Below are 14,310 nucleotides of genomic sequence, written 5' to 3'. Positions count from 1 at the left end.
TACCGACTCCATCCATAACCACCTCGTTGGTAAACCCTCCACGCTTCTTTTTTCCCTTTCCCACGTTCTCTCTGTCAATCAAACGCTTGCTCCGCCTCTGAGCGGTATCACCATTGGGTAGAGGATGACGTCACATGGAGGAGGCACGTCCAAGTGGGGTGGCCATCTGTAGTGGAGAAACAGAACCCCACGAAACCAACACGAGGGTGCTAACGTGGCAGTGGTACTTCTTTCGGCTTCCTGCGGGGTATACGATTTCTTTTACTTGACGGATTGGCCTCTTCCTCCCCCCTTCAGCTTTTCGATGTTTTCTGAGTCCCCCCCTTCTTAGAAGACGTCATCCCCCCCTGTGATGTTTAACCTCTCAAAGAACTAATTTCATTCGAAGCCTGGACTCCGGATGTTGAAGATGATTCCCAACTAATTTTGTCAGCGAAAAGAACTAGCTCTTTTGCCACAAGTGGGGATAGCTTTTGTTTGCAGAACTGCTCTCAAGAACTTGATCATCTGATTCCGTGTTGTGCCATCGATAGAAAGAAGGACAAAATACAAATTTAGAAATCTATATCTTGTTGAAATTTGCTTAAGATAAAAGTACAAATTTCTCAAAAGATTAGCTATGGTTGAATTCTTTTATGAAGTACTGTTGTGAAAGTTTGATGCTTTTCAGAAGTGGTGTCCTCGCTACCACCAGAAAACAGACTTTAAGATATTTCTGATAGTATAAACTTCTATTTGTATTCATTTTCGACCAGAGCATAGCTACGGCAGTTGACTCCAGATTTCCTAGAATGAAGCAAGCAATCTTAAGCTGACCAACTAAACCATGGCGAAGTACTTCAACAGTATCCGTAAAACATCAAACAGCAGCCACTGATTTATCGTCAGCGGACTTTGACAGCTACGAAAAGGGCCTTTGTCCTTTCTAAATAAAGGGGGAGCCCCTCCTTTTGACTCAAGCACTGGAGTACGGCGGCAATTTAGGAGCAGGCAGTAGCTCCTACAACAAACCCTACGGCCGTCTCATGGTATCCGTCATGAATCTTCTGCATGGGGACCCCCACAATCGATCGGGGAGCTCCCTCGGACATCATCCCCACCTGTCCATGCTGCCCAACAACAACACCCGCCCACCCGCGCAATCGACCGCGTCCCACCAGCGGTCGCCCTTTGCAATCCAGGAACTTCTGGGGCTTGGGAACAGCGAAACGAGCTCGCCATCGCCCGCGGGCCCCTCAACAGTGGGGCACGCGTCCCCGTATCAGCCGCGGCCCCACCAGCCCTCGGCGGCCCAATGCTTTCCCGACCCGAGCCGCATGTACTTCGGCCCGGCCTTCATGCCCAGCATGCACGGCATGGGCGCCCCTCCAATGCCCATGATGGGTTTCGACCAGGGACCGCCACAACCACACCACACAAGGACAGACGGAGGCGGTAAGTTATATTTTTTTATTGGTTGTATTGATTTAGATTGTTTACGTTATGTTAAGGCCGTATAAGGGAATGAACCAGTTTGTAAAATAACGCTAATGTACACCTGGATTTAGTTATTTATCTTTTTAAGATTAAATTATTTTTAATTGTTTTATATTCTGATGAATTAACCATGCATTTTGTACCTTTTTTTTATTTAAAATATATGGAATTAATTTAAAAAATGCACTGCCAAATTTTGTATTCATGTTTTATTTTGTGATGAGAGTAAATAATTCCAGTATTCTGATTTTAAGTTTTTTCGTGATGTTGAGATTTTGTAACTACCAGACAGTTCTTAAAAATAAAAGACTATCAGGTTTTAATTTTGTTATGCTATGCTTATTATATGCTAGGGATCTTAAATATGAAATTTGTGTTTATTTTATTTATTTGCAGCGTTAATAGCTCATTTAAAATATATAATGAGCAATTATTTATGTTCTCTATTCGAAGTTATTCAGCTTTAACTTTTACAGAATTGTTTGACACGCAGTATTTTTATAACTGAGGTTCTAACACGGAAAAATGATTTCAAGTCATATGTATGACACTGAAAGAGAAACATCCAATCTGTTTTTCCATGATTGTAATCGAATGAACGTTTCTTGATCTATGCAAGTTTGTTATTTTCAAGAATCAAAATTCCCCATGTTTCGTATAAATAACACGCTTGTTTTTATATACCACGAAGACGTTAAAAGCGTTTGAACTTCACTTTATATTACAAGACAAAACTTGGTAGATGAAAATTCACATAGTTGTCAATCTAAAATATTTAAATAATTAAATAAAATTTTGAATGATGTATCTCAAAAACAGATAGTAAGTTTTTGATGTTAAGTTTTTTTCTTATTCCGGCAATATGATTTAAAAATATTAAGCATTAGCTCAAATGTTTGTCTATTTTTTTTATGAATTTAAAGATTGCATTTTAACAAAATATGTTTGTTTTATCAATGAAATATTTATTTTTGCGTTGAAAAATATATTGATCTTAATTGATTGTGTAACCTTCAATTTTAATAATTTTGGCAAAATAATTAATATTGATATTTTTATTTAATTTTTTTAACACACACTCTTCCTTATTATTAAAACATTTGATTTTTAAAAATTCATAATAGAAAGAAATAGAGAAATGTTTGTGATACTTTTTTATTAAAAATGGAAAATAAACAAACTTTCTCGGTCTATTTTACTTTTAGCTACCGATTGTAAGGTATCTATACTGAAATAATTTGAATACATGCATATACCGTATTATATACATACAAAATGATGGTGATGTTATTGGCTAATGCTCAAGTGCATCATCAATCAATTACTTTATATTTACGTGTGTAAGAAGCACACAATTTTATTTCCTTCTTTATCATATATTTGAAAAATAATTTTATTATAACTACAGAAATGTGAAAACAAACATTTTGCTAGATTTTTTTTTTTAGAGAAGATTTTCACAAATTCTGTTATATAGTACTTTTTAGATGTACTTCTAAAATAAACTTATGAAAAACGTGATTTAAAATCACAAGAAAAAAAAACTGTTTTTAATAGGAAAATTATATGGATATGATATAAATATGTTTCTATTAATTTTGATAAAATTATAAAATATATAAAAATTGAAATGAAAATCTAATCGTTGCTGTACATATGTGTTGTTCATCAGAGAATCAACTCACCACATGAAATATCGAATAAATAAATTGATTGAAATATTCTATTTAATTTTTAATGCTTGATAAAATTATCATTCTGCTCTTCCATTATTAATCTGTTTTTGAAAGAAATTGCATTATTGAAATAAGAGTTCAATTTTGTTTAGTTTAAAAGCGAATATTCTTAGTTAAAAGTTATAATTAGTTTAAATAAGATTTTTTTTTTCTCAGAAAATCAAGTATATTTTGAATGTTTTTCTTTTCTCTATTTGGTTATGCAAAAAAATAAAGAGAATATTTATTTGAATATATCTATGAATAAAAATGCTTTGAAACTAACTTTGAAGTGAGCAAAATAATATAGTAATATAAAGTAAAAATTATTGCTTAGCTTGAAACAGTACCGCTTTTCTCTCTTTTTAGCTATGCAATATATCCAAAAAATATGTATGTAAAAATTTGTTTTCTTTGGAATCATTTCTAATAGAAAAGAAGAAGTATGTAAATCAGTATGAAAATTAGAAGACAAAAGTATGCAAATATATGCTTAAATCTTATAAATGTTGCCAAAACTTTTAGCAAAAATTTGCAGATTTGATTATGAATATTGCAACTTATTAATTAATATGAAGGTTAACTATCATAACGTGCACTATTTTTGAAGTATTAAAATCGCACTATTTTTGAAGTATCAAAATTTCTTAATTAATAATTGTAGCAGATTGATCGACTAACATATCTAACCAGTACAACTGACCAACAAATTATTAACCGCGTAACCTTTTCTTTTGTTTTTAAATATGCATTTCCATATTTCGGTTTTTATTATGATCACAAAAAATCAATTAATCAATTTATTAAAAAAGTATGCAATTCTTCTGGTACAAACATCCTCTGATAATACACTAATTTAACAGACACAGTTTGATTTTCGCTTTTCATTTGACTGCAAGCATCAAACGAACGAAATGTACTGTGAATATACTTTAAAAATGTGACAACGAACTTGATATGTACTGTATAAAATGTGAATACTTCGTCCAAAAAAATATTGTCGCATAAGAATCAAAGCATTATACTTTATCAGCACTGTGATTAATAAGATTTCTTTTATTAAAATTTAGAATTTAAATTTGTAAGTAATTAAGACTAAGATAAAAAGTTTGAGATTAATTAATATTAAGATAAGGATTTTTAAGATTAAGATAAGGATTTTAAGATTAAGATAAGGATTTTAAGATTAAGATAAGGATATTTACTTGTAGTATTACAAGTAAAGCTTATTACAAACAAATAACAGTTCGATTATTAGAGAGATTGATGCTATATATTTAGTCTGCTTAATTTATTTTTAGTTAAAAGTCTTATTTTTTAAATGAACAAAATTGTCTATGTATATTATGTCAAAAAATGATCCTTATGCTTTTATATTGTAGATAAGGTAATGTAATAATTATCGTTAATTCATAGTTTTGTTATATCTGATGTTTATCAAGCATTAATTAATTTCAATAATTAAAATCTACTTTAAAGTCTTAGCTAAAAAGAAAATTAATGAATTACAAACAATGCTTCAATATACTTAGGCTTAATTAACAATTTTATTGAATTCAATCCATTGGCGATTAATAAGGAAAGCCATGGCAGAAAATAAGAAATTTAAAAACTTAATCGCTTTTCGGACTTTCTTCTTTGGGAATGCGTTGCCTTTTGAATTCATTTAAGAGTTCCCAGAATATTTGAGCTCCAATCATGCATCGAATCATATTATATGCTCAGAAATATCAATGAAAAGATCACGTGATGTAATGAATACAAATAATAATTATAATACAAACTTTTTAAAAAGTGTATCTTTCTTGTGACATTATTTTATTGAATTTTCAATTAACATAAATCGTTTACTCTATTTTATAAATTAAATAGCTCTTGCTTCCTTCTTTTTATTCCATTTTTATCGCGTTTCATCGAGTATAGAATGCTAATCCTCTACACGCCGTTCGTTTCTTAGCAATTTACTAAATTCTTGCTACAAATATATTGAATAGTTTCGAAAAGATAAACTATGAATGTTTGGAATAATATATGTTTCATTTGAATAATATACCACAAAATTTTAAACGTTTCTTTTAGTTTAAATATTTTTACAATAATAAATGCTATTTGTTTGAAATCTACATATTAACAGTGATATTTTTTAATTCAAATATCTTAAATCAGTTAAATGTATCCGTTTCACAAACATGCATTTTTAAAAGATTCCTAAAAAACAAATAGAAACAATACAAGTTTTATAAACTTGTTTTGTTCCAATACAAGTTTAAAGAATTTAAATGACTAAATACAGGTTTACATTTAAATTAATTTTTCACCGTACATTTTAATGATTAACACCATAAAGCTCTTCTAGTTCTTCCGTACGTTCAAAAATATGCAAATAATTAAATATGCTAATTGTAACATGACGAAGGATAATTTAATATCATTTGATCTTGCTTTCTAGTTTTAAATGAATTAATAACAAAATGGAAAAATCTGAGGACAATTTCCATTTGATTATTTTCTGGAATTTTCTCGTGTCACTTTCTTGAACATAAAAGAACTTATTAAAATAAAGAATTTTATGATGTTTAACTATCTTTTGTAAAATTATTTACATACAGAATACCTTTTATGTCTTCACATACATAACTACATTAGAATATAATGTAAATGTTTAAGAATGCAATTTAAAATTTATACGTGGCTTAGTATTCAGATTATTTAATAGTTAATTCAATAACTTTAAATTTCTGTCAGGAAAATGAAGAAGAAACAATCCAATCATGTATATTTCAAACGTTTTCCATCATTGTTTTACTAAATTAAAAACAAATTTGCTGCTCATGAGTATTGAATTTTTATGAAGAGCAAGACCATTGCACCGGTTCCAAACATTTTTTTAGTATATATTTATATATCATATCAATCATTCTTCATTCTAAAAATGTATTAATGTACTGTTGTATTAAAAAGAAGCAGATACAACTTTATGAAATATTATAAGCCGAAAATTTATTTTCAGTGCAATTTTATGTGTGCAGTTTGTTTTCCCCCTATATATACTGAATTATTCTGAAATGCAAAACCTCTGAACCGATCCTAAAAATAGTTCATAGCCGATGCCGTTAACCATACATTTGTGAACTCGAAACTATATTAAGTTTCAGTGCATTAGAAAAACAAACATTTTCTTATATTAGCTTACCCAGTCGAGAACTAATTATTTTAGTAGTTTTATTCATTCATTATTTGTATAAGGTAAAAAAGGAATGAATAAAAGAATCACATTGACATATCGTATGCTATTTTCTCCGCTTTTCACAAGAAGCATGAAATAAAATGAACTGACATGAAATTACAAATTACCTTGGGTTATATATTTTAATTAATTTTTTTACCGTGTTGTCACCTCTGATAAATTTACTCCATAAAAAATGTTCAATTTTTGACCAAGAGAACTGATACTGAATTTAGTAAGTTATCCATTTGAAAATTAATATCGAAATCAGAAACGAAAATAGACTTTTACTTCTTTTTGTCCAGTTAGGAGGTTTATTTAAGTAAGAAATTCGTATCTGAATAAACTCAAGGAAGCGAATATACGTGCATTTGAAAAGTCTCTAATGAACCATTTGCGAAAAAAAAAATGCATTTAGTAAAAATTGCCATTTTTCACCTTAGAAGTTAACTTAAAAACTTAACTTTACGTAAATTGATGTTTGGTGTTGGTTGCAAACCTAGGAATCTATTTTACTTTTACGCCACTTACCGTTAGTAATTAATGCAGATCTCGAATATGATTGAATCCTTTAACAACGGAGACTGAGTTATTTTTATATCCAGAATTATCCACCTACTTACTTATAAATCATTTTTGGAACTGTTTTACATATCACCGATATACGATATTCTAATGATATATGGATATTTTTAGGACGCACATATTCTACTCAATCAATATTTTTAGGAAGTTATCTTATTTTCTAAAATTTAGGAAAATCTATCAATGCTTATAAGTATTAAAATGTATTTTTACCTAACTCAAAGGATCTTGACTCATTCTAAGTTGAGTTGAATATAACAGTAATTTACTTCATCCACAAATATCAGAGAAGAAAAACTAGAAATGAAAATGAATATAGCAAAAATAAACATGAAATTTTAAATTAAAATTGACAGTAAAGATTTATCTTTATTATTTTTTAATTAATGCACTAATAAACAGAAAATAATTTTAATAAATAAGTATATTAATAAATAAATAAATAAATGCAGCATTTTTTTATACAGTGTAAATTCAAATTAAAAATAGACAGTTCGCATTTAAAGTATTAAAATTATTTTTTTAAATTAAAAGATTGAATTTTTTTAAAATTACTTCTTTAAAATTATATGCATAGTAGTAAGTAAGGCAGTAAAATCTTCGAACCAATTATTTTTATTTACAATCATTAAAGATAACTGGCAAGAAATGGGTAACTATTGAAAATAATTACGAAATAAAAATAGTTTCTGTTTATAATATTTAATTTGAAATGGTCTAAAATTCTTAATTACTATGTTTGTAATTACCTAAAATAAGTTCTAATTTTAGATCATATATTAACATGATATTAAAAGGAAATTCATGTCAAAGGGAAAATCAAATCAAATATTCCGAACCTGAAAGATTCGATTTAAAAACATGTCTAAATTAATAAAAAAAACACGTGTTAGCAAAATTATTTTGTATAGATTATGTAAAACTTAAAATGTTATATATATATATATTTCGATATACAATTTTTTGAATTATCATCATTTTGAATTTGGATTATTACTAACATATTTAGCTGCAATTTGCGAAAAAGATTTAACTTTAAAGATGCCTTTTTTAAAAATCAATTAACGAAATGTTAGAAATTAATCTTCAGAGCACATTTTACAGACAAATATATTCCTTCGGAATGTAAACAAAAATTTGAATAAAATATGCAATAAAAGCATTTTCAAAAGAATTTCAGTATTCTAAATACTCGCTTTTTATAGATGAAAATAAAACCATTTTTTAAAATAAATTGTAAGAAATATTACATGAAGCATTACATTCAGAAATGTTACATTTCGATGCATATAATTAAATTTAAGTTTTAAATTTAATTTGCTGTTTCAAGTTTTAAAAGATTTGCTAAAGATGTTGCATATATATTTCTTTATGAAGTCATAAAATTATAATTCTTAGTTGAAACATGAAATTAAAATTTGAGTACTCTATTTTTATGAACAGTTAAATAAAGATTACTGACTATAAAACAAAAATGTTTATCGAAAACTAGTTTCCTAAAATGAAGCCCATTTAATGGACGACAAGCTGACTCTCATTGCAAAAAGAAGCACAGGAAAGCGACTTTTATTTATTTGCTTATCATTATTATTTTATTGAAGCTTCAACTCAATTATTTTGTTTGACAAAATTTACTGAATAATTCATTTTGTGGCATGAATTTGAAATTATTTTTACATCACGAACTATTTTGCAAACTCAACAAATTCTTTTTTAAGTAATGCAAAAAAGACTTTTTTATTATACTTCTTTGGGTATGGTTTCCTATTATTTCAGAAATGGATTTTACCCTGTAATAAAACAAATCCAAAATTGCATGTCGATGCGTATTTAAGAAGATCGAGGGAATCAATGGAATAGTTATGACTATTTTACCACTGTTTTACACAAAGAGGTTTGTAAGAAAGAAACGTTCCCTCCGCTCAACTTGAATGTTTATCTTGCACAGTCGATTATTTTATTCCAAATAAAGAGAAGAATAAAGACAAATCGAACAATTTTTTTTTTTTCAATTTTCTAATATTTTCTTTTAAAATGTTTACAATTGTTAGTTCTCTCTTTTATTAAAAATAGGAGAAAAAAATCAATATTTATTTTGTCCAAGTCACCAATCACATCATTTGTTACTTGATGCAATTGTGACGACCGTTATTAAAACGTAACTATTATTTCAATCTTCAAGTCTCTCATATAATTTTTTTTACAGAATTTTATCTGAGAAGCGCCAACGAAGATATTTCATAAAGACTTTTATAAAGAGTCTTTCTTTATATTTTTTCACTAAGTAGGGTAATATTTCTCAACGATAGAATAAATTATAATTTCCATAATTGTTAAAAATTTTATAAAATCGAAATAACTTTATAAGTTTTTAGTTTTTAAATTTCTTCTCTAATTCTTAACTGAATTATTAAAAAACAAACAAAAAAAAAGAAAGAAAACTTTTTTGTAGCGAGGCTACTGAACAATTTCCGTAAAAAAAAAGAAGAAAAAAAAGTTAATTTTAAGCTTTAATTTTTTTAGTAATATTTTTTTACTCATATATTTGGGTTGACTACTCGAATGCTTGAATTGCACCTTTTTTACTTTTCAGTAAGCCAGGAAATTTTACATTTTTGAAATCTTACTTTATGGTTTTTTAAATAGAAAAGAAAAAAAAAGAAAAAAAAAAACACTTTAGCGCGTTTTACATTGCATTCAGTATAGGGCTGACTTTATGAATGAAAGAACTTTCAATCTAGGTAAATATTTTTAGTGATATACTATTAACTTTTTATTCTTTAAATTGAAACTAACACTTGTAATTAATTCTTCATTTAAAAAAAATTTCATCGTTCCATTTTTTTAAAGAAATAAAATAGATAAATCAATCATTAATTAGTGATAAATAAAATCAGGTCTGTAATATATGTTTGACAATTAAATTTGATTGATAAATAAAAAGGCAGATTTTTTATTACATTTTATTGCTCAAAGAATTAGTAATAGCTCTTATCATAAAAGTTCTACGATTTTAAATTTGTTCTTTACTGCCCTTTATGAGTCAGTGTATAAAATCAGTAAAATCTATAGTGAAAGAAAAAACAATTAATTATCTTTATCTATCTGATTCAGAAATGATTAAAAGAATCCTTTATAATTTTTCCAACCATATGAACATTAATAAAAACGCTAACTTTGTCGATAATTTCGAACTTCAATAATTTTACAATAGAGATAAGATAAGTCAGCACTTTTTTTTACTGCATATAATCGATTTTCAACATCATTCTAATGTTCCAAAGCTTTGTTTGCGTTTATTTTTTCACAGATATTCAGACTATTCGAATGAAGTTTAAGATGAAAAGTGTGCTGAGGATTTAAATTCTAAAACTCCATAGAGATATTCGATGAGCCTATAAAAAAGACCCTTTCTTATCGATTTAATTGTATAAAGAACCTTAAAATATAAATAATTCATGGAAATAGGGAAATTTCAAAGAATAACAAGTATATGAAAACTATGGCTATAAGTAAATGATGACAAGCAAGTATTATTCTTTTAAAAGTGCAGAAAGACAAATGATGAAAATATTGATATAAACACAGAGATATTAAAATATCAGTAGATATAGTAATGTTTATGTGGTTTATGTATTCTTAACATTAATTTAAATAAAAATTTTCATTCCGAATTATTATTAATTGAATTCTTACACAAATCATGCTATTTGCAGCATGTTTTTCACGAATAATGAACGGCGGAATGTTTCTTTTCAATTTTTTTTTAAACTTACTGTCACAGAATTCCAAAATACTTGAGTGTAAAATTATAAATACGTGATAATTAATAATACAATTCATAATAATTGCAATACTGTTAGATAAGTTTATTTTTTAAAGAGATTTTGTTATCAAGAATTTGCCATTTTAAATTTGAAATATTTAAAATTCAAATTATGATGAGCTTTGAATTTTTTATGCCTTTTTTTCAGTACAGCGAAAAAGTATTATTTTTAACTATGATAACTGGCTTAACTGAAATTTAGATTTTGCTATTTTTTTGTCGATTATAAAAATGTATTAATTAATGGTCCAATATTTTTTGCTTGAGAAATACTTATTGAAGTCTGTGCATTAGATAGTAAATGTTAACAAAACACACAATTCAGTATTTTTTTTCCAAATAACAGAGCTCATGCGACATAAAGTAATAAATTATTATTATTCTAGATTACCAGTTAATATTATTTATTCTAGTTAATTAATTATTTGAAGTAAAAGAGTTAAAATCATTTCTTAAACAAAACAACAAAAAAAATTGGTCTTAAAATATTTTGTTATAGTACTGGAGCGGGTTTTCTTTTTTTACTAGATAATTTTTGAAGAATCGTCAGATTACGAAAAAAATCATAATACATGTAAAAGTTTATTTACTTTTATATAATTTATTCTGATTTAAAGTCTTAATTTATAACTAATTAAAATTCTCATGAAATATCCTTGCCAAAAAAAAAAAGATAGAGAATAATTGTAATTTTTAAGATAATAAGATATTTTTTTTTCCTTTTTAAGTTTGAACGATATTTTGTCATCTCCATTAAAAGACAAACGAGAAAAGAATGAAAAAAATTATAAATATTTATTACTGGAGTTAATTTGGCTTATAGAAATTAAATAATCTATATTTATTTATATTAAAATTTTACTTTTAGAAATAAATTTATAGAAATTAGTACTAATGAAAAATATTTTTTAAATCTGATTTTTTTTTAAATTAACGCTTTTATAATAAATTAAAATACACTTTTTTCCTAGCGTGCTGTTTAATATTACTGTAAAACGACGGCAGTTCTTATAATTTTCCTCCTAAAAGTGTAATCAATTATTAGTCGAAATTCATTTTAGCAAGGCATTTGTTGTTTTTGTCACTTCTTTTTACTTTTTCAATTCAGGAAGCTATATTTTTAGGGATAAAACACAATATTTCTTTTATCGATTAACTTCCTATTTTATGACGAATTATACAGTTTTCAAATTACAAAACTAAAATACATCAGCTCTCATACTTCAGATAAAATTCATGCATCAGCTAAAATTTTAAAATATTTCCTAAATTTGAAATATGTATTTAATTATTCTGATATCACTGCTGTTAAAAATTACAAATTATGTATTAAATTTGAAGATAAAATCATATTATCAAAAACAATTTTTGCGTATTGTTCAGAAAACAGTAAAATTCCAGTTTAGTTTTTTTAGATACTAAGTTGCTAAAACCATTGTAAAAAGTATCATATAATAAATTAAAAATATAATATCATTTATATGTTCAGTTAGCTTTTGTTTTTAACGTGAAATACTTTTATTTGTACTCTTTATTAGGAAAACACATTACATTTAAACCTCAGCAACGGTTGCTAGGAAACGTTTTATTTATCAAAACCAAAATGAGGAATTACATACAAGGTAATTTCAGTATTAATTGTAAGACTCTATTAAAACTGTATATTTTTAACATCTGATTTGCATGTTAGAATGAATGTTTGTGGTTTTTTTCTTAGAGAAAATATTTTTATATTTACTTTTGATAGTTGCACGAAATCCTTATTTCAAGGAAACTGAGTTTCAGAAAAATTTATCTGCTTCGGAATTTAAAAAGCCAAGAATATTGGTGACTGTCCTTAATTATTAAGATTGCGAATTAACATTATCACTTCAGAAAATTTATTTTTATAAATACTTTTGTATTTCGTGTTGTCTTTTTCTCTTGAGTGTTCAATCAATTAGATAGAACCATTCAGCAGTTTCAATGCCACTTAGATTTCAAGTTTAAAAGGAAATTAATTTTTTTTTTTGGAATAAAAACTTTTCAAATAAGAATCTTTTGATTGACACTCTGATTGAAAAACATTATGCAAGCAATAAAGATGCTATTTGGTTTGTATTCAAATCTTACTTAAATAATAAATGCAGCTGCTATGCAAAATCTTACATAAAATAAAAACCATCTAAAACTATACAAAATATAGGCAGGTTATAGAATTTTTACATCCTGGTGTGGAGAAAAAAAATTATTCAATTTTCAAGTCTTCAAATTGAATTTGCAAACTATGATTAAAAATCATTACCATATTATTTAATTCGAAATATTAACAAAGAATATACCAAAAAAAGTGATGATGAATTTTCCTATGAATTTTCAAATCCTCAATAAATCAATATATCTAGCCAAATTGTTTCAAAATTATTTTAAAATAAACGGAAAACTACTAATAAAATTGATTTTGCCAATTGAACATACTTTACAATAAAGGAATAGCTCCCAAATAATAATATTTACATAAGCTGTTTTGCGTGAATCAATACAGAAACGAATTCTAAATATGCATTTTCTTCATTATTCACTTTTGCATTATAGGTTTCCAGTGTATTAAAGCTGATTCAATTTTAAATCGCAAGTTATACGCAGTTAATAGAATTTTCAACATTAAGTCTGAATTTCTTAAAAGAGTTACCCCCTCTCCTTACTGTTTAAAAATATTCAATTATTCAAGAAAATATACAATCATTCATGAAAAATGGACTCATTTCCCGAAAGTTTGTGTTATGTTCGTTTGAATGAAGCAAAATGTTTGCGTTTTAATATTGAATGAAAAATTTGGAATATATATATTGTACCATGTATTTGTAAGAAATATTGAAAATTGTGATAAACTGGCAATAAAATTTTTTTAATCCTTTTTCATTGACACTAATATTTAAAGAAATCTGTTGCTGCACAGTTATCTATGCTGTGCCGATGTTTTTTTATATTTCACCAGGATAGAGTCTTTGGAATTCATAATATGGCGAAAAATGACGTCCTATATGAAACGACGTTTTAAATATGACGAAATAATAAAATTGATAATAAGTTAAAAAGCATTTTTTTTCCTATTTATACAGAGATAAAAATTTTACATGGTTTTGTATAGAGATCGAATTCACGATACAAAAATAACTTTTAAACAACTTTACCTGAAATACTAATTCTGAACTGAGACATTTCTTTTCATACTTTAAAAATATGAAAGAAAATGCCAAGAGATAATCTATCTCCTATTAATATATAATTCGTCATGAAAGTATTATTTTTTGTTTCTTAAAAAAAACTAAAAATACCCTCGATAAAACTGATACTCATTTACTATGATAATCGGAATAATTTTTCTTAATTTGAAAACGATGGAAAACAAAATATCATCTTAATTTTAAAAAGATGTCATAAGAGGTAGCTGCAAATATCGCATTATAATAATTTGAAGTATTCCTGATTTTTAAAATTGG

The 14,310-nt window shown here is 26.6% G+C and overlaps 1 protein-coding gene across 1 annotated transcript in view; it reads left to right on the top strand.

The window, feature by feature from the left end:
* The first annotated feature begins 210 nt into the window (after positions 1 to 210).
* The window catches only part of LOC129989165 (visual system homeobox 2-like), a 177,481-nt gene continuing 163,381 nt past the window's right edge, over positions 211 to 14,310 (top strand). Inside the window, exon 1 of the mRNA XM_056097520.1 lies at positions 211 to 1,434. Within this exon, the coding sequence (XP_055953495.1) occupies positions 1,026 to 1,434 (409 nt within the window). The 5' untranslated portion in view covers positions 211 to 1,025. The remainder of the gene's footprint in view (positions 1,435 to 14,310) is intronic.

Source organism: Argiope bruennichi, chromosome 10 (assembly GCF_947563725.1).
Source record: "Argiope bruennichi chromosome 10, qqArgBrue1.1, whole genome shotgun sequence".
In the NCBI taxonomy this organism is placed as follows: Eukaryota; Metazoa; Arthropoda; class Arachnida; order Araneae; family Araneidae; genus Argiope; species Argiope bruennichi.
This window is presented reverse-complemented; position numbering and strand designations above follow the sequence as displayed.